The sequence below is a fragment of the Hemitrygon akajei genome, chromosome 2, assembly GCF_048418815.1.
Source record: "Hemitrygon akajei chromosome 2, sHemAka1.3, whole genome shotgun sequence".
Classification (NCBI taxonomy): Eukaryota; Metazoa; Chordata; class Chondrichthyes; order Myliobatiformes; family Dasyatidae; genus Hemitrygon; species Hemitrygon akajei.
The window spans coordinates 204,144,138-204,164,652 of NC_133125.1; the positions used below are offsets into that span (position 1 = coordinate 204,144,138).

At 45.3% G+C, this 20,515-nt stretch overlaps 1 protein-coding gene across 1 annotated transcript in view; it reads left to right on the forward strand.

Moving 5' to 3' along the window:
• The first annotated feature begins 3,997 nt into the window (after nt 1–3,997).
• The window catches only part of prrt1 (proline-rich transmembrane protein 1), a 29,454-nt gene continuing 12,936 nt past the window's right edge, over nt 3,998–20,515 (forward strand). Inside the window, exons 1-2 of the mRNA XM_073065335.1 lie at nt 3,998–4,200; nt 15,611–15,906. Coding sequence (XP_072921436.1) covers nt 4,182–4,200; nt 15,611–15,906 — 315 coding nt within the window. The 5' untranslated portion in view covers nt 3,998–4,181. The remainder of the gene's footprint in view (nt 4,201–15,610; nt 15,907–20,515) is intronic.

Below are 20,515 nucleotides of genomic sequence, written 5' to 3' on the forward strand. Positions count from 1 at the left end.
GTTCTATGTTCTAAAACCTTTCTTTAAGACACTATCTACCTGTGACACCACTTTCAATGAATTATGGACCAGTATTCCCAGATCCCTTTGATCTTCCACACTCCTCAGTGCCCTACCGTTCACTGTGTAAGACCTACCCTGGTTAATCCTACCAAAGTGCAACACCTCACACTTATCTACATTAAATTCCATCTGCCAATATTCAGCCCATTGTTCCAACTGGTTGAGATCCAGCAGGATGTGTTGGATTTTGTGTTGGGTCATTTCAGGTGTGTTGGATTTTGGCTGGGTCATTTCAGAGGATCATTTACACTCCAGAGTATTGATAGGTCTGAAGGCAATTGATTGAGGAACATCACTAAAGAGGGTGAACCCTCACAAGGTGGAAGATCCCAATGGATTACCTGATAAGGCTCTGAAAACATGAGCCAACCAGGTAGCGGGAGTATTCAAGGACATTTTCAACCGCTCACTGCTGCGGACAGAAGTTCCCACTCTCTTCAAAAAGGCAACAATTATACCAGTGCCTAAGAACAATAATGTGAGCTGCCTTAATGACTATCACCCCATAGCACTCACATCGACAGTGATGAAATGCTTTGAGAGGTTGGTCATGACGAGACTGAACTCCTGCCTCAGCAAGGACCTAGACCCATTGCAATTTGCTTATCGCCACAATAGGTCAACAGCAGACGCAATCTCAATGGCTCTCCACACAGCTTTAGACTACCTGGACAACACCTACGTTAGGATGCTGTTCATCAACTATAGCTCAGCATTTAATACCTTCATTCCCACAATTCCGATTGAGAAGTTGCAGAACTTGGGCCTCTGTACCTCCCTCTGCAATTGGATCCTCAACTTCCGAACTGGAAGACCACAATCTGTGCAGATCGGTGATAATATCTCCTCCTTGCTGACCATTAACACTGGTGCACCTTAAGGATGTGTGCTTAGCCCACTGCTCCACTGTCTCTGTACCATGACTGTGTGGCTAGGCACAGCTCAAATACCATCTATAAATTTGCTGATGATACAACCATTGTTGGTAGAGTCTCAGATGGTGATGAGAGGGTGTACAGGAGTGAGATATGCCAACTAGTGGGGTGGAGTCACAGCAACAACCTTGCACTCAACGTCAGTAAGATGAAAGACCTGATTGTGGACTTCAAGAAGGATAAGATGAAAGAACACATACCAATCCTCATAGAGGGATCAGAAGATTTACAAGGATGTTGCCTCGAGGAGATTTACAAGCATGTTGCCTGGATTGGGGAGCATGCCTTATGAGAATAGGTTGAGTGAACTCAGCCTTTTCTCTTTGGAGTGACAGAGGATGACAGGTGACCTGATAGAGGTGTACAAGATGATGAGAGGCATTGATCGTGTGGATAGTCAGAGGCTTTTTCCCAGGGCTGGAATGGCTAGCATGACAGGGCACAGGTTTAAGGTGCTTGGGAGAAGGTACAGAGGAGATGTCAGGGGTAAGTTTTTTAACACAGGGAGTGGTGAGTGTGTGGAATGGGCTGCCGACAACAGTGGTGGAGGCGGATATGATAGCGTCTTTTAAGAGACTCCTGGATGGGTACAGGGAGCTCAGAAAAACAGAGGGTTATGGGTAACCCTAGGTAATTTCTAAGGGAAGGCCATGCTTGGAACAGCTTTGTGGGTCGAAGGGCCTGTATTGTGCTGTAAAAAACATAGAAACATAGAAGACCTACAGGTTTCTATCTAGGTTTTCTATGTTCTCTGTTCTCTAGAAGTGGAGAGAGTGAGCAGTTTCAAGTTCCTGGGTGTCAAGATCTCTGAGGACCTAATCTGGAACCGATATATCGATGCAGTTATAAAGAAGGCAAGACAGCATCTATTAGGAGTTTGGAGAGATTTGTACTGCAGAGAGCATTCCGACAGGCTGCATCAGTGTCTGGTATGGGAGGTGGGGTCTACTGCACAGAACTGAAAGTTAGCTCCATCTTAGGTACTAGCCTACAAAGTACCCAGGACATCTTCAAGGAGCGGTATCTCAGAAAGGCAGCGTGCATTATTAAGGACCCCCAGCACCCAGGGCATGCCCTTTTCTCACTGTTACCATCAGGGAGGAGGTACAGAAGACTGAAGACACACACTCAGTGATTCAGGAACAGCTTCAGATTCCAAAATGTACATTGAACCCATGAACACTAGCTCACTTTTTAAATATATATTATTCCTGTTTTTTGCATGATTTTTAATCTATTCAATATACTGTAATTGAATATTTTTTTTACTTACTTATTTATTTTTTCTTCTTCTGTTAGGTATTGAATTGCTGCTGCTAAGATAACAAATTTCTCGACACATGCCGGTGATAATAAACCTGATTCTGATTCTGATTCTAAATCAGCTGAGGAATAGACAAATTGGCTATTCCTAACTTAATTAATTGAGATGAACATTATTTAATTAGTCTTGTTTCAGCAGGATTGGTCAACAGTTTAAGACAAAGTATGGAGTTTTATTTTATTTTAACTTTATTTAGAGATTCCATGCAGTAACAGGCCCTTCCAGCCTAACAAGCCAATGCTGCACAATTACACCCATGTGATCAATTAACCCACTAACTTGTCTGTCTTTGGAATAAGGGAGCACCCTGAGGAAACCACACAGCCAAAGGAGATGGCATCTTAAGGAGATGCTCCCATTTCATCCCACATTCTAAAGGTGTGTGGTTAGGGTTAAGGTCATTGAGTTATGAGCCCATGATGTTCTTTTGGAATTGTGAATAAACTCCTGTTGTCACCAAAGTCTGTCTTTCCTCCCCACCTGGGTTCTGATATTACCAACACACAGAAGAATTGATGGGTCAATCCATAAACACAAGAAATCCTGTAGATACTGGTGAGGCAGCATCTATGGAAAGGAATAAACAGTCAACGTTTGCGCCTGAGACTCAGTAGAGGAAAGGAAGGGGACAGAAATCAGAACAAGGATGGGAGGGGAATGAGTACAAGTTGGCAGCCAATAGCTGAAGCCAGGTGAGCGGGAAGGTAGGTAGATGGGGAGGAGGGATGAAGTACGAAGCTGGGAGGTGATAGGTGGAAGAGGTAAAGGGCTGAAGAAGAGGAATCCAATAAGAGAGTGTGGACCATCGGTGAAAGGGAAGATTAGTTTCCCTTTTGACAAGTGATTAAGTAAGGAGCATATTTAAATTGTAGAACCAATGGGTAGTTGAGGAGAAGGGTTGAGAGGGGAAACCAGAATGGAAAATGGAAAAAGACAGAAAGAAAGAAGGAAGGGGAGAAATTACTAGAATTTTGAGAAGTCAATGTTCAAGCCATCAGGTTGGAGGCTACCCAGATGGAATATGAGTTGTTGCTTCTTCACGGTGTGAGTGGCCTCATTATGACAGTAGAGGAGGTTATGGACGGACATGTCAGAATGAGACTAATGGCCTCTGTTCATGCCATAGGGAAAATAAAGATCAGGGATCAGAATTATTTGTCAGATCATCAACAGAAATTTGCTGTTTGCTTTGGCAGGACAGGCAATGAAATGCAACAACATTCTACAATGATTAATAAAAATTGGATAAATTATAAAGAATGAATAATATAGGATTATAATGAATTTTTAAACGATCATGAAACCAAACCATCTGTCATCAAGAGCATTTGGCATCTGGGTAGCCTCCAACTTGTGAACTCTACATGTGAAAATTCGAGGATGGGGACAGAAACGTCGGATGAATTTGGATTACAGGCCGTAATCTCTTTGCACATTAAAACAAGCAAGGGGTGCAAGTGGAGGAGAAATGAAGAGATATCCTCCTTTTGTTCCAGTGGTCCTTTGCCCTACGTCTCTCTGTACGCCTGGCATCTCTGCAAGCCAGCCAAGGGGTTAACCGAGGCTCTGGCGACGGCAGATCGGATAAGTGTGTGATTGACGTGGCGATGGAGCAATCAAAACGGCTACTCGCAAACGAGGGCGGGCTCCTGTGCTTTGAGCGCCACTGAACGGCAAGCAGGCTTTGCCAGGTTAGGTTGAGGGTGCAACCATGAACAGTTTTTACTATTAGACGATATAGGCAGGCAGAGGGATTACTGCAATTTATTTTATCTGCTTATCGATCTTTCCCTCCTTTAATCTCAACAAACGTGAGGCTTCTGTTTTTTTTTTGAAAATCCCATTTTAACACAGCGACCATGTCAACTGAAAAAACAGGTAAATAGATGTTCCCTTCTGACTTTGATGTTTGTCAGCCCAAAGAGATTCTGGATCGGATTACTGCTGAGTTGAGAGGGCTGGGAGAGTTCTGTTTGGATCTTTTAAAGGAACAGTCCCGATGATGTGACAAGTTCAGCCAATTGCACGTCATTCCTAAAACAATATGTTTATCGCAACAATACTGCATTAATGACTGCAACCACTGTATTAATATCGCAGCGTGTTAACTGCGTTAAAATAGCAAAATAATAATGTTAATATTGCAAATGCAACATAGTATTAATATTGCTACACATTATTGATCGTAGTAATATTCCAACATAGTAATGACCGTATTAAGTTCGATACAATTATTGACTTCTTTATTGATACAATGCAGTCTAGTAAAACTGTACCATTAACTGCACTAATGTTGCGATATAATAGTCATCGTATTATTGAAAATATATTATAGCAACCCGCAATAATGTTAGTAAATGATGCATTAATAAGCACATTATATGTGGTTAACCTCTTGATAAGTTTAACTCAATTAATAGAATGAGGTTATTAACCTCTTTGGAAGGAAATATTAGCCATATTAATATTGCATCAAATTAAGCCTATTAATAAAAATGCTCATTTTGTTTGTTGTATAGATAGTGTAACATTAGTTTCATTATTATTAATATTTAAATATATTATTAATTGTTTTCATTCCATGCGTGTTAGCGATTGAATGATGTTATTAAATTTAGAAATTTCGCAACACACTGAACAATTGTAAGTGTTACTTTTTAATATCGCAGCACTGTAGTAGTTCAAATTACCACAATGTACATTTTGACCACAGCCTGTAGCCGGTGTACTGGGAACCCTTGCGAAGGGATTGATTTAGTGCTACTGTGTAACATCAGAGCAGAATTAGGCCACTTGGGCCATCGTGGCTGATTTATTATCCCTCTCAACCCCATTCTCCTGCCTTCTCTCTATAACTTTTGATGGCCTCACTAATCAAAAACATTTAAATATACCAATTAACATAGTCTCCACAGCTGTCTATGACAATGAATTCCACAGATTCACCTCCCTCTTTCCTTTCTTTCTAAAGGGATATCCTTCTATTCTGAGGCTGTGTCTTCTGGCTCTAGACCTCTCCTCTAATGGAGACGTCCTTCCCACATCCACTCTATCCATGTCTTTCAATATTTGATAGGTTTAACTGAGATCCCCTCCCCATTCTTCTAAACTCCGGTGAGTACAGGCCCAGAACCATCAAATGCTCCTCAAGCATCAACCCTTTCATTCCTGGGATCATTCTGGACGCTCTCTGGACGCTCTCCTCCTCTGGACGCTCTCCTATGACAGCACATTGGGTATATTTAAGGTGAATGGGGGAGGGTGATGAAGTAAGAAGCTGGGAGGGGCTAGGTGGAAAGGGCTGAAGAAGAAGGAATCTGATCGGAGAGGACCACCAGCTTAAGAATCAGAATCAGACTTAATACAGTACTGGCAAACAATTCTGTGCAAATATGTATAGCTAGGGTGTCTAAGAATTTTGCGCAGGATTGTACTTTTCAATGTGGAGAGTGAGTTTGTAAGTCTACTGGGAGCAAACGATGTTGGGAATGGTGAGAGTGGAGACTCCAGGAGGGGTGTGGGACAGGTGGCAGAGAAGGAGTCTGGCTTAGTGATCATTACAGAATGTCTCTCTGGTGCTTCCCACTCCCTCCCCCTCCGTTTCCCCTTTTTCCAACCACAATTCCCCTCTCCCTGTCCCATTCCTACTCTCAGTCCACAATTCCATATCAGAATCTGGTTTATCATCACTCACATATGTCATGAGATTTGGTTTTTTTGCAGCAGTACAGTGCAATACATAAAATTACCACAGTGCTAGGCAAAAGACTTAACTATATAGGTGTGCCTAAAGATTTTGCACAGTACTGTATGTCATGAAATATGTTGAAGGGGATGATGAGGGGCAAGCAGGAGAGAAGGGGTAAGAGGGGAGTCAGAATTGGGAATGGAAAAAGAGAGAAGGAGGAGAATTTACTAGAAGTTAGAACACCCAATGTTCTTGGCTACTCCTCAAATTGGGAGGAGGAGCCAAGAACCTCTATGGCCACATGAGGCCATGGTAATTTATTTATGAGGATAAAGTTTATTCTGTAACATAAAAATAGATTTCACACAGAGCCGCTAGTCATTACTGAAACATGCTGCAAACATCCTTTATCAACCCAGAGTGTCTGGGGCAATGAAATTCAAGTTATGGGAATGTCCAGCACCAGTGTTGCTCTCGATATAAGACAGCAGCAGAGATCTGCATTTTGATGTGGGGATGGTGACGCAGAGAAAAACCAGCGCAGCGTGAGTCTGTTTACGTGAGAAACCGCCCTTCTCCGAGAGAGTGAGCCAGATACCTGAGAGACCTACAAACAGGAACAGGAGTGGCGCAGATAGTTCAGACACAGGGTGTGGAATCAGAATCTGTAATGGGCTTCAGTACAGACCCACTTTCCAGGGTTCTGCAGTTCATGTTCTCAGTATTATACTTCATGTGCACAAATTGTCTTCTTTTGCACCTTGGTTGTTCATCAGTCTTTATTTTTGAATAGTTTTTCTTTCAAAAATTCTATTATACTGTATATCTTTATTTTTCTGAAAATGCCTGAAAGAATGGATCTCAAGATAGTGACATATAAGTATTTAGATAAAACGTGTACTTTGATTTGACTTTATTGTCACTGACATACCTTGTGAGGCTTGTTTTGCAGTGGCAGTAGAGAGTAGTACAGAGAAAAGAGAGGGGGAGAGTGAGAGAGGTTTTGCAATCAGAGACAGACAGAGAGAGAGGTGGAGAATAGGTGAAGGAGGGGAGGGGAGAGAGAAGGAGCGGGTGGGGGAGAGAGAAGGAGATGGGGAGAGAAAGTGAACAAGGAGAGAGAAGAAGGGAGAAAGAGAAGGAGAGAGAGAAGGAGAGAGTGTGAGAGAAGGAGATAGAGAGCAAGAAGGAGTGGGAAAGAGAAGGAGAGAGTAGAAGGCAAAGAGGAGAGAGAGAAAGAGATAGAGAAGGAGAGAGGGAGAAAAAGAGAGAGAGAGCAAGGGAGAAGAGAGAGAAGGGGAGGGAAACAGAGATAGATGCATTGCAGAGAGAGAGAGAATAATGCTGCAGAGAGAGAGAGTGGGGGATGGACATACTGCAGAGGGACTTTATATATAGCAAGAATTAAAGGGAGATACTGCAAAGAAAGGCACTGTAGAGTGTCAGAGAGTCTGGGGAACTAGGGCAATGAGAGATGGATAGAAGTATACTGTGCAAGGAGGAGGGGACAACGGGTTAGGTAAATTTAGTTAAAGTTCTGTCAGAGAGGCAGATGCCAGATTTATTTATCATGTGTACATGGAAAATTTGTCGCTATGTAGCTTAGTGGTTAGCGCGATGCTATTACAGCTTGGAGCGTCTCTCCTTCCAGATAATCCTGCAACTGCTGGGCCTAAACACCTCCCACTGCAACTGGATCCTAGACTTCCTGACTGGGAGACCTCAGCCAGTCCGGATCGGGAGCTGCATCTCTGATGCACCATCAATAACTCACGCCGAGACTTAGGAAGTGAGATATCGGCTTTTATTGACTGAAGAACAACACTACATCCTGGGAAATGAGGGAGAGCAGCAGGCCACAGTCGCCTTTATACAGGGGTCTGTGGGAGGAGCCACAGGGGCAGTCAGCAGGGTCTTGGGAGGAGCCACAGGAGCAGTCAGACAGGTATATCTAGTTCACCACAATCTCCAACACCATCACACTGAGCACGGGGGCTCCCCAGGGCTGTGTGCTCAGCCCACTGCTGTTCACTCTGCTGACCCACGACTGTGCTGCAGCACACAGCTCGAACCACATCATCAAGTTCGCCGATGACACCACCGTGGCGGGTCTCATCAGCAAGCGGGGAACATTGTCATGACCTCCCAGGGCAAGCTGGTTCTGGATTGGAAATCTAACACGGTGGATCCCGAGTCTTCAGCAGCCTTTCCTTTCCAGGAGAATCTTCTCCTCCTTCTGTTGCCCTTCTTCTGACAGACAAATTTCAGAAAGAGCAGCTAGGTCAATGTGGCATGAGAGTATGACCATAAGACAGGAGCAGAATTAGGCCATTTGGCCCATCGAGTCTGCTCCAACAGTTCATCATGCCTGATCAAGTTTCCCTCTCAGCCCCATTCTCCTGCCTTCTCCCCATATCCCTTCATGCCCTGACCAATTGACAATCTATCAACCTTTGCCTTAAGAATGGCCAATGACTTGGACTCTACAGCTGCCTGTGGGAATGAATTTCACAGGTTCACCACTCTCTGGCTCAGGAAATTCCTCCTCATACTCATTCTAAAAGGACGCCCCTTTATTCTGAGGCTGTGTCCTCTGATTCCCCCACCATAGGAAACATCCCCTCCTCATCCACTCTGTCGAGGCCTTTCAACATTTGATAGGTTTCAATGAGGTCATCCCCTTATTCTTCTGAATTCCAGTGAGTACAGGCCCAGAGTTGTCAGACACTCTTCAAATGACAAGCATCTCATCAGTTCTCTGGCAATGATCGGGGGTTTCCTCTCTGCTCGAGCACTGGTTGCACTATGTGCGCAGTTCCCAGGCCCTAAAGGTCATGTTTCTTTGTTTTTTGACCATGGGTGGTGATCCGTCTGGACGCTGTAATCCAATTGGGAGCTTTGGAATCGGGTTATTCTTAACCCCTTTCCTGAGAGGGCTGAGCAGAGCGGATCCTAAATAAGACTGCCCGGTAGTGGGTACAGCTGCTGAGGCCTCTTCCTATCTCAGTCCAAGAGTACGGGGACTGAATCAAGCACCCAGTGCCCAGGGTAGCAGCTCATGTCTAGGTGCTTCTAGAACAGTCGATGTTTCCCATTCTGGCATGTTGGTACATGACCTCTGCTATTGCCATGACGTGGTATCTGGGAAGCCTCCAACCGTCCTGAGCCCAGAACGTGAGCACCGTTATGAAGAAAGCATGGCAGTGCCTCTAATTTCTGAGAAGTTTATAAAGATTTGTTGTCACCTGAAAGTGACAGATTTGTGTAGATATGTGGCGGAGAGTATATTGACTGGTATGGAAATAGCACTGCTCTTGCATGGAGAAACCTACAGAATGTGGCCCAGTCCATTATGGGTAAAGCTCTCCCCACCACTGAGTACATCTACACAGATTGTAGGTGTACAAGATAAGGAGAGGCATTGATCGTGTGGATAGTCAGAGGCTTTTCCCCAGGGCTGAAATGGCTAGCACGAGAGGGCACAGTTTTAAGGTGCTTGGAAGCAGATAGAGATGAGATGTCAGGGGTAGGTTTTTACGCAGAGAGTTGTAAGTGCGTGGAATGGGCTGCCGACGGCAGTGGTGGAGGCAGAAACGATAGGGTCTTTTAAGAGACTCCCGGATGGCTACATGGAGCTTAGAATAATAGAGGGCTATGGGTAAGCTTAGGTAGTTCTAAAGTAGGGACATGTTCGGCACAGCTTTGTGGGCCGAAGGGCCTGTGTTGCACTGTAGGTTTTCTATGTTTCTATGAAAGCAGCATCGATCATCAGGGACCCCAACTACAGTTCATTCAGTTCTTGCTGCTGCCATCAAGAGCTTCCGGACTCACACCGCCAGGTTCAGGAGGAGTTATTGCCCCTCAAACCGTTGAATTAGAGGAGATAACTTCACTTAATTTCACTTGCCTACAAGCTATGGGCTTACTCTCAATGTCTCTTCATCTCATGTTCTCAATATTTATTGCTTATATATTTATTATTATTTCTTCAGTGCAGTGTATTTGCACAGTATGTTGCCTTTTGTACGTTGATCCTTTGCCTGTTATTTTGGGGTGGGGCAGTCCTTACTGGATTCTATTTCGTTTCTTTCATTTACTGTGAATGTCTTCAAGAAAGTGAATCTCATGGTTGCATACAGTGAAATCTATGTACCTTGATAATAAATTTACTTTGAATTTTGAACCTTAAAACAAGAACGTTAATTCCTCCAATTTCAGTAATTTCTCCTCCCAGCCCTTCCCCCTTTCTCCAGTCCCCATTCTTGTTCTCCTCTCACCCCTTCTCTTCTCTTCACCTGCCCAACGACCCCTTTCCCCCTTCCCTTTGTCCCATGCTCCACTCTCATCTCTTATTAGAATCCTTCTCCTTCAGCCCATTTCTTATTCTTCTTTCTTCCACCTTCCTTTCCAGTCTTGATGAAGGATCTCAGTTCCAAATGCCAACTGTTTATTCCTCTGCTGACATGCTGAGATCCCACTGCATTTTGTGTGTGTGTGGCTCTGGATCTCCAGCATCTGCTGAATCTCATTGCCCTTCAGTTGTGGTGTGAGCAGTGCCTGATGTGATTGGAGTCTTGCCAACAAGGTGATAATTGATTGAAGGATGTTCCCCTTGGAGATGGACAGAGAAACCAGCTGGCTGAGCCATTATCTATTTACCTCTTTGTTGGATTCTCAGATACACAATCAATGAACCAGGAAATTCTGAGTGTAGAGCGATCTTTTAAAACGCTAACTCTAACTGATCGTTCAACAGAAACCTATGTTTCCATTGTCTGTACTGTTGAATTTTTTCTCTCTCTATTTGAAATCAGCCTAAGATAAGATAAAGATTGGCTTCATTTGTCACACGTATATTGAAACAAACAGTGAAATGTTCAACACGTACAAACAAGCTGGAAGAACTCAGCAGGTCGGGCAGCATCCGTGGAAACGAGCAGTCAACGTTTCGGGCTGAGACCCTTCGTCAGGAAATGTGCTTTGTGCAACAATGGCCATCACAGTCCAAGGGTGTGCTTGGGGGTAGCCCATAAGTGTCACTGCACTTCTGGCGCCAACATAGAACGCCCACACTTACTAAGCCTAACCCAAGCATTTTTCGAATTTGGAGGAAACCCATGAAGTCACGGGGAGAATGTACAAACTCCTTACAGACAGTGGCAGGTATTGAACCTTGATTGCTGTTGATGTAAAGCATTACGCTAGCCACTAATGCCACAGTGCTACTGTGTTCAAATAGAAGTTATAAAAACTTTAATTATCATTCAACCATATGTAACCATCTCACCATGGCTCATAAAAAAAAATTAGGCTTGTTAGCTATCCTTGGTTAAAAGCCAAGTGACTCAGGGATACTTGGGTATGGTGAAATAGCTATCTCCAATGAACAACACATGTCTAGGGTCGGTATGAGTCGGGTTCAAACAAAATAAAGTTATGGTGAATGCTGTATAAATACTGCACAGTGCAGTTACTTTTTCACCAGGAAATAGTGGAACTTACACCAGCATAAATATAAAGTGGAAGTATATTTACAGATATTAACAAACAACTTACAGAACAAGGGCCCATTACAGTTCAACCAATCTGTAATGTGCACATTAACATCAGAGTTCATTGCTAGTAGTCGGGAGCCTTGCTTTAATTACTCACAGCGCTGAACACGCGTTCTGCGTAAAGGCCACCAGCCACAGTTCAAGTCTGTTATGAATGAACTGGCTGACTCAGAAGCATTGCCACTTTCTCCATGGAACCATTCGTCTGCAGCAAGCACTTCTTCAGATAGCGTCTCTCCTCCAGGCAGGGTTCTGCGAGTGCCTTCCATTTTCTCTGCTCCGCACCCCACTTCTTCCCCAACTCCAGCAAAAAGATCTCTACCCAAAACCCACGTTCTCCTAGAAGCTGGATGTCACCGATCTCTCGCCAGTGTTCCACGGCAACCTACTGGACAGAATGTTATCAAAGCAAACCTGATTGACTGACACAATATTCCTAATCTGATTAAATAACTTCTTAGAGAATAGTACAGCACATTACAGGCCCTTTGGCCCACAATGTTGTGCTGACCCTCAAACCCTGCCTCCCATATAACCCCCCACCTTAAATTCCTCCATATACCTGTCTAGTAGTCTCTTAAACTTCACTAGTGTATCTGCCTCCACCACTGACTCAGGCAGTGCATTCCACACACCAACCACTCTCTGAGTGAAAAAACTTCCTCTAATATCCCCCTTGAACTTCCCTCCCCTTACCTTAAAGCCATGTCCTCTTGTACTCAGTGGTGCCGTGGGGAAGAGGCGCTGGCTGTCCACTCTGTCTATTCCTCTTATCTTAACAGAAACCAAAATGCTGGCAGTAACACACTGCGTTTTACAGAAAAGTTGTAAAAAATAAAGTACCCAACAGCCTGACTCTGATTCTGAGCATAGCTGTAGCCATACAATAAGACATCATCTTAACCAGGGTATTACACATACATGAATACACCCAAACGAAACAGCGTTCCTCCAGGACCAAGGTGCAGAACACATTACCAACAGCACGCAACACACTGCACAGAGCAGAAATAGCACATATGGTTACTATTTCAGAAAAACACAAAGAAAAAAATAATATAGCTCAGATCACTGAAGAATTGCTGCTAAGTTATCCTGGTCCAGCTTGATCTACTACTGAACATGCACAGGATGGCCAGCCCCCAATACCGGTACAGATTCCAGTGCATCCCACTGAGGCTACTCTACACCAACTCGACATCTCCTCCTCTGGTCCGCTCTAGCAGTCTTGACCTATTCCTTGCCACAACCGAGGCAACGCAGCTTTCCCATCGTTTGTCTTGCCAATGAACCAGTGAGCAGAACTTGCAGTACTTTATGTTACCCATGTCCAACAGAGTGTTGGGACCACAATAGAAATGTGCGAGGCAGTCACTCACACCGAGCAGTGTCTCGGCTCAACGGCACACGATAGGTCCAGGTGGCAACACAACAACGTCCAGCTCCATCACTATCAAACAGCTTGCTGTTGTTCTTGAGGAACTGCCTTTTGAAGATGACCTTGATGGTGGGCAGGGTTAGGAACCAATCAGTTGTGCTGCTTTCTTCTGTCCTCCCTGCTGTGTCGTTCACCCTGACCCTCTGTTCGGGAATGGCTACATTCCTTGCTGACTCAACCATGGAGCAAAAGGTTGGGTGGCTCAGAAATACAAACCCTTCCATGGGTTCCTAACTTGTGGCTGACGATGGGAGCCTGAGGTGGTTTGCTCGGTGAGGAGGACGTCACTGATAGAATGGCTGCTCATTTAGTTTAGTTGTCATTCCACCATACGTGAATACCCAGAGTACAGCCAAACAAAACGGCGTTACTCCGGGGACAAGGTGCAAACCACAGTACCAACAGTCACACACAGCACAAGGCACATGTAAGGTCACAGTGAAATACAGCCACACAGAAGAAGTCGATGACTGTTGCAGCAGTCTGCAGTCAAACACAATGGAGCTCGTCTTCTGCCAGTGAACAGTGTGAGGCAGCACTGACTCCAGCGTTGATGCCGTGCCACACTGCCCCAGCACTCCAGTGGAGCACACTGACTCTCGGCGGAACAGCTGACAACAGGCAACAACGCGGCCCGAGGCCTCGTCCTCTATGACTGACACCATGCAGCTCCCCTCCCGTCGCCAATAAATCAGAGAATCAGACTGGCAGCATTCTACACCACCAAGAGAAACAACTAAGGCAATCACTTGCCGATAGACTGCACACCAACTCCTCCAATGCCTCTCCGTCGCAGAGAGCAGCACGATCCTCACGAAGTCCAACTCCTTGAGTTTCTCTGCCCATTGTACTTACAAACAGGAGCAGGCAACTCAGCTCCTCGACCCTACTCCCACATGGATGATCTACATCCCACCTGCTCACACTAACTGTTCATTCTCTCCCTGAACAAGCAGAATGAGAGTAGTGTTCATTCTCACTGACATACGTCATGAAATTTGTTGTTTTAAAACAGTGGTCAGTGCAATGCATAAAATGACTATAAATTACAATTACTATAAGAGTATATAATACATTTATATTGAATCATTATCACTATGTGCTGCGTCATATGACGTGGGCGATCATGATCATCCTTGGCAAATGTTTCTCGCATTGCCTTCTTCTGGGCAGTGTCTTTACAAGTCAGGTGATCCCAGCCATAATCAATACTCTTCGGATTGTCTGCCTGGTGTCAGCGGTCGCATAACCAGGGTTTGTGATATGGACCGACTGCTCATACGACCCTCCACCACCTGCTCCCATGACTTCACGTGACCCTGATCGGGGGGAGGAGAGGGGCTAAGCAGCTGCCACTCTGACTTGCAGGTTAGGGGAGGGAGGGAGCACCTTACACCTCCTTTGCTAGAGATGTATCTGCACCCTGTCTCCCAATAAAAATCAATAAATAGTAAAAAAGAGAGAAAATAGTGATCCGAAACACAAGAGTCTGCTGCTGTTGTTAATTTTGAGCAGCAAATACAAAATGCTGGAAGAACTCAGCAGATCAGGGAGCATCTATGGAGCGGAATGCTTTTAGAGCAGGGATCCCCAGCTTGGGGTCTCTGGACCCCTCGGTTAATGTATTGGTCCAGGGCATGAAAAGTTTGTGAATCCCTGCTTTAGTGCAATAGGGTCAAAAGCAGACAAATAGAACTCTGCCAGTAGATAACTTGCTCGGCAAAGATGGACTGAGCGAGGGGGCCTGTCTATCTCTACGACTCCGTATCTCTTTATCAAAGTTCAAAGTAGGTCGACTGTCAAACATCTGTTGTGCAAAAGAGGACAAATCATGCAAACAATAAAAAGGTAAACAAATTGGACATAGAACCTGAACTGTAGGGTTCCTGTAAGCGAGTCCGCAGGCTTCTGAGTCAGTTCAGTGCTGAGGCGAGTAAAGCCAGTCCAGGAGCCTGAGGGCTGTAGGGTAACAATTGCCCCTGTACCTGTCATCATGAGACCCAAGATTCATGCACCTCCCGCCCAATGGTGGTAGTGAGAATAGAGGGAGACGGGTCAAATGCAGGCCGTTGGGCCAGGCTCAGTGAAATGTCCTCTTTATTACCTACTCTCCTAAAGAACTCTGTATCATCACCAAATTTACCAAGATTACCTTCAGTGCATTTATCAGGTAATTTATTGGAGTTATATAAAGTACTGATCAGAATCAGAATCAGGTTGACTATCACTGATGTAAGTCTTGAGATTTGCTGTTCTGTAGCAGCAGTACCATGTAATACGTGAAAATAATGATAAATAGTACAAAAGAATATTTAAGAAAACTAAATAAGTAGTGCAGAAAGAGAGCAAATTAGTGAGGCGGAGTTCATGATTCTTACAGAAATTTGATGGTGACTGGGAAGAAGCTGTTTCTAAAACATTGAGTGTGTGTTTTCAGGTTCCTGTACCTCCTCCCTGATGGTAGTAATGAGACAAGAGCATATCCTGGATGGTGAAGGCCCTCCATGATGGATGCTGCCTTCTTGAGGCATTTCCTTTTGAAGATGTTGAAGATGCTGAAGATGGTCAGGACATGAATAATCGTTCCCCTTTCTCCATACTTTGTAGGTCCTTCAGATGCACCAGTTCCGACATCTTCACCTCCCCCCTACAGCCAGGCGATCGAGCCACGACTCCATGCCCTGTCCACGACTTACTCCGTGCAGACACAGATACCCGCTCCTCCTGTTGACGTGCGGGGACACATGCAGGAGACAGCATTCCACAGCGGAGCCCCAGGGTTTACCACCTTGCTGCCATGTGGAGCTGTGGGCCACTCCTCCTACGTTGTACCACCACCCCCTGGCTATGCCGTCCAGCTGCAGCCCTACACAACCCTTATACCTGTCTATCCCATCGGGAATGTAAGTACCATCTGATTGTGCAGTCCTGACTGGGCGCGTAATGTTCGTTTAACTATTATTTTTGAATGCCATCCTAACCTTAACCAATGCGGGGAAGCAGGAAGATTAAAGAAGTAGCTTTATTTGTCACACACACATCAAAACATATTGTGAAATGCGTCATTTGTATCAATGACCAACACAGTCCGAGGATGTGCTGGGACAGACCAGGTGTCACCATGTTCCAATGTAGCATTTCCAAAAATGATGGCAGTATAATTTTTCAAGATGGCGGCGCGATGCAGCTTGCAGCGGCCACTCCGGAGCTGGTTATCTGTTATTTGTGAAGCGGGGTGCCGTGCGCAATCATAATCGATTGAAAATGGACGTGGGAGCACGGAGGACCATCGGGAAATCTCCAGGAAGACCTTCTTCATTGCTGCTGCTGCTGTGAGGTCCGGGATTCTGCTGGGTAGGACAGGCCCCCAGTCCTCGGGGTCGCGTTGCCGATGGCCGTTGGCAGGGCTGTCTTAATACGCTCGGCAGAGGATGGTGCTCGGAGAAGCTGTGCCGGAGGGGATGGTCGGAGGCTCGGAGGTTCGACGGACTCGGAGTCCGCTGCGGTCAGGTCGCTTTCGGTGTGTGCTGCGTCTGCGAGGCTGAGTTGGGCGGTACCGTGGAAGCCCATAGCGGGGGTATTCCCTTCTGCCGCCGGCGTGGGATGGCGAGTCTGTCGGGACCCTGGGGACTTGTGGAAACCGTGTGGTGATTTCTTTTGAACTGATAGTCCTTTAACATCTTTGGACTATTTTTACTGTGCCCATGGTCTGTTTTTTTATCAATTATGCTATTGTTTGCACTGTTGTAACCATGTGGTTTTGTGCAGGTCTTGTAGCTTTAGTTTTTGGTCTTGTTTTGTCTGGTGGATTTGGAGCTCCTTTCCGGGGAATGCGCTAAGACGGTAGTGCGATATTAATACGCAGCAGCCTCTCCGGACTCTGGACTGGGGATTGCCAAACGTTATGTGGATTTTCTGGTGTAGTCTGTTTTGTCATATGCTTTTCTGATATCATTCTGGGGAACGTTGTCTCATTTTTTAACTGCATTGCATTTGTGGTTTCTAAATGACAATAAACTGAATCTGAATCTGAGGATGATGGCACCATTAGATGGTGACTTTTGCATGCAGCTCCAATAGAAATCATCAGATATTCCCACTAGGGACATGACAGCTGTAATCCAGTCACAGCCATAGGTAAGCAACACTGTTTTAAGATATTTGATACACAAAATCAAAGGACCTCAGACAGCATACTCAGGCCCAGAGTGCATTTCCCCTTTAAGAAAACCGAAGCAGGGATGCCACACTGGACTACAGGTACAATTGAACCAGAAAGGTCTTAGACTTTCACTCTCAACTATCCTGCTGGCAAATGCAAAATAAAACTGGAGACCTTGGAGGAAGAGTGATGTACCAAAGGGACATCCGGGACTGCTGAGTACTCTGCTTCATGGAAGCATGGCTATCCCCCGCCATTTCAAACACAGTGCTGGAGCTCAATGACTTCACCATTCTCTGCAAAGGCAGGACTGTTGGGTTGTTTAAAGGTCGAAGAGGTGGAGTGGTGCACAAATGTTGTGGTTCTGTCTCAGTCGTGGTTACCTGACCTGGAACATCTAGCAGTCATAGTTTGTCCATTTTATCTGCTGAGGGAGTTTTCCACCATCAGGCAGACACTGGAGGAGCTGAGCAATGTAATCAGCAGACATGAAACAAGACTCCCTTCACTACCATTGTGGGAGATTTCAACCAGACCAGCTGGAAGAACTCTCTGAACAACTACCACCAACATATCACCTGTGGCACCAGCACACTTGACCATGGTTATACCACCATCAAGAGCGCTTACTGTGCCATCCCACGCCCTCATTTTGAAAAGTTCAATCACCTGCCTGTACTTCTACTCCCAGTCTATAGGTAGAAACTAAAGACAGCAGCACCGGTGGTGAGGACCAAGAAAGGTCAAGGAAGGCAGAGGAACGCTGACGGGACTGCTCTGAGTCGCAGGACTGGACAATGTTGACTGGAGTGGGGGCTTCGAGCTTCGGCTCTTGATAGGTCACCCAAGCCAAACAGGTCAAAAAGTAGAGTGGTCGATCGTTCCTTGGGTTCAGGGGTTCAGTTCAGCGCCAACAACTCTGACTGGGCAAACAAAACTGTTATGGAAATAGCAATGAAAAACCCTTCTACCTCTGAGTGGCCAAGGACAGAGAGATGGAGGATTGCCATTGCCGCCCTAAACACCAGCACTGTGTTGGGCAGCAATGACAGTCCTCCGTCTCTCTGTCCTTGGCCACTCAGATCTAGAAGGGTTTTTCAAAGGGCAGCAGAATCCCTTCCCTGCAACCAGCAGCAAGTCTTATTTAACTCAAAGCTAAACACGCGACAAGTTACAGTGACAAATAAACCTATCCAGTAAGTGTTTGGAATGCAGAAGGAAATGGAAGGACCCGGAGAAAGCCCCTGCATTCCAAGGGGAGGACGGACAGACACTCCTTACAGAATGGCTGCGGAATTGAGCTCCGAGCTTTGGGACACCCCAAACTGCGGTAGCAACAAGCCAGCTGTTGTGATTCCATCATTTAACCACATCACGTACCCATCACCGTCACCAGTACCTCCTCCAACTGTGATAAGCTGTCAGGTTATCTGACCACTATAAATGAACATTCAGTGTGGTTTTGTGTGTGAGAAGAGAGTTGATGGGAAAAAGTTTCAGGAAAATGTGGAGAGGGTTATGGGGTCTGACGGGATTACTCTGTTGCGGGCTAGCATGCACCCAGTCAGGCAAATAATATCCTCTTCTGCAGTGGCTTCTTCATGGTGTACATCTCAATCACTCGAGGTGTCGAGGGACCATGGGGTAGTGATGCAAAAACAGTTTGAATCCCATTTTAGCAGCTGGGATTTTAATGAATGTAATTGAATGAATTCTGAAATCACAGAGCTATTATCAGTAATTGGATTGTGGTGAAAAACACATCTGGTTCATTAATTCTCATTCAGGGAAGGGATTCTGCTGCCCTTTGAAGAGCAGGGGTGTATTGAGACCCGTGACAATGTGGAATATTCTTAACGGGTGGCACAGTACCATAGCGGTTAGCAGAATCTCTTTATAGCCCCAGCGATCATGGATTGGGGTACAATTCTCTAAGGCATTTGTATGTTCTGCCAATGACTGTGTGGGTTTCCTCTTGGTGCACTGGTTTCTCCCTTCATTCCAAGGATGTGTGGTCAGGGGTAGTGCATTGTGGCCTTGCTATGTCACCACTAGGAGCGTGGCAACATTTGCAGGCTGACCCAAGCACATCCTTGGACTGAGCTGGCTGTTGATGCAAAATACGCATTACACTGCATTTCAAATCTTCTCCTATGTTTTATGGTCTAAAGATTAGTGATTTTTTTTAAAAAGCTTGGCATTATTTGGCACATGTACATCAAAACATACAGTAACCTTCCTCATAAGTTGGTGCCAATAACTTAACGAAGTGATCCCCCAATTATTTTCCAAAAATTATTGTAGCTAAGTACAGACAAAATCGACAAGGATGTTGCCGGGACTGGAGGACCTGAGTTATAAGGAAAGATTGAATAGTTTCGGGCTTTATTCCTTGGAATGTAGAAGATTGAGAAGAGATTTGAGAGAGGTATACAGAATTATGAGGGGTATAGGTAGGCAGGCTTTTTCCACATTTAAGAGAAGTTTGGGTGGAAGGCAGGGGTATGGAGGGTACGTTGATGCAACTAGGCTGTCTAAATGGTTTGGCACAGACTAGATGGGCCAAAGGGCCTGTTTCTGTGCTGTCTATTTCAGGAATAACCTCAATGCTGTAACGTGGGAAGTTCAGCAGACAATTTGTGCATAGTTATCGACCACAGCCTCCAAAAGGACCACAACCTCATCGTGGTTGGGAGGCTTGCGTGCCTCAATGACCCAAGGAGCTATGCTGGCCGGGGTCAGGGCTTAACGCATTGACCCTTAATTGGATCACCCATGCCAAACAGGTCAAAGAGTAGATGCATCAGTCTAAGTGTGGACCGTTGGTTCTCCAGATTCGCAGGTTCAGCTCAGAGCTAACAATCCCAACTGACCAAACAAAACTGTTACAGAAACAGCAATGAGGAATCATTCTACATTTGAGAATCTCGCCAAGAGCGAGATAAATCTGGTTTTTGGAATGTACAACACTGGCAAGCAAGTACATTTAACCACAGAAATGCATTGTTACAGCCTATATATCATATACTGGGTGTCAGTGAAAGCAGATAAACAGTCTTGTACTCAGGATGGAAAGGTGGTCAACGTCATGATGGCGTGGCTGCCATTTTGAAGAAAGACATGGAGAAGTGCTTGTTGGAGTGCAAACCTATCAACAATAGCCTGTAACATATGGGGAATCAACAAATACAATGTCCATACCAAGGTGAAGCTGTTCCACAGCTGTGTTCTGTCCACACCCTTGTATGGGTCAGAATGTTGGCACGTGACAGAGACCGACCTTGTCAATCTGTTGACATTTCACACCACGAGTCTCCAGGAGATCCTCCACACCTTCTGGCCAAGAATGA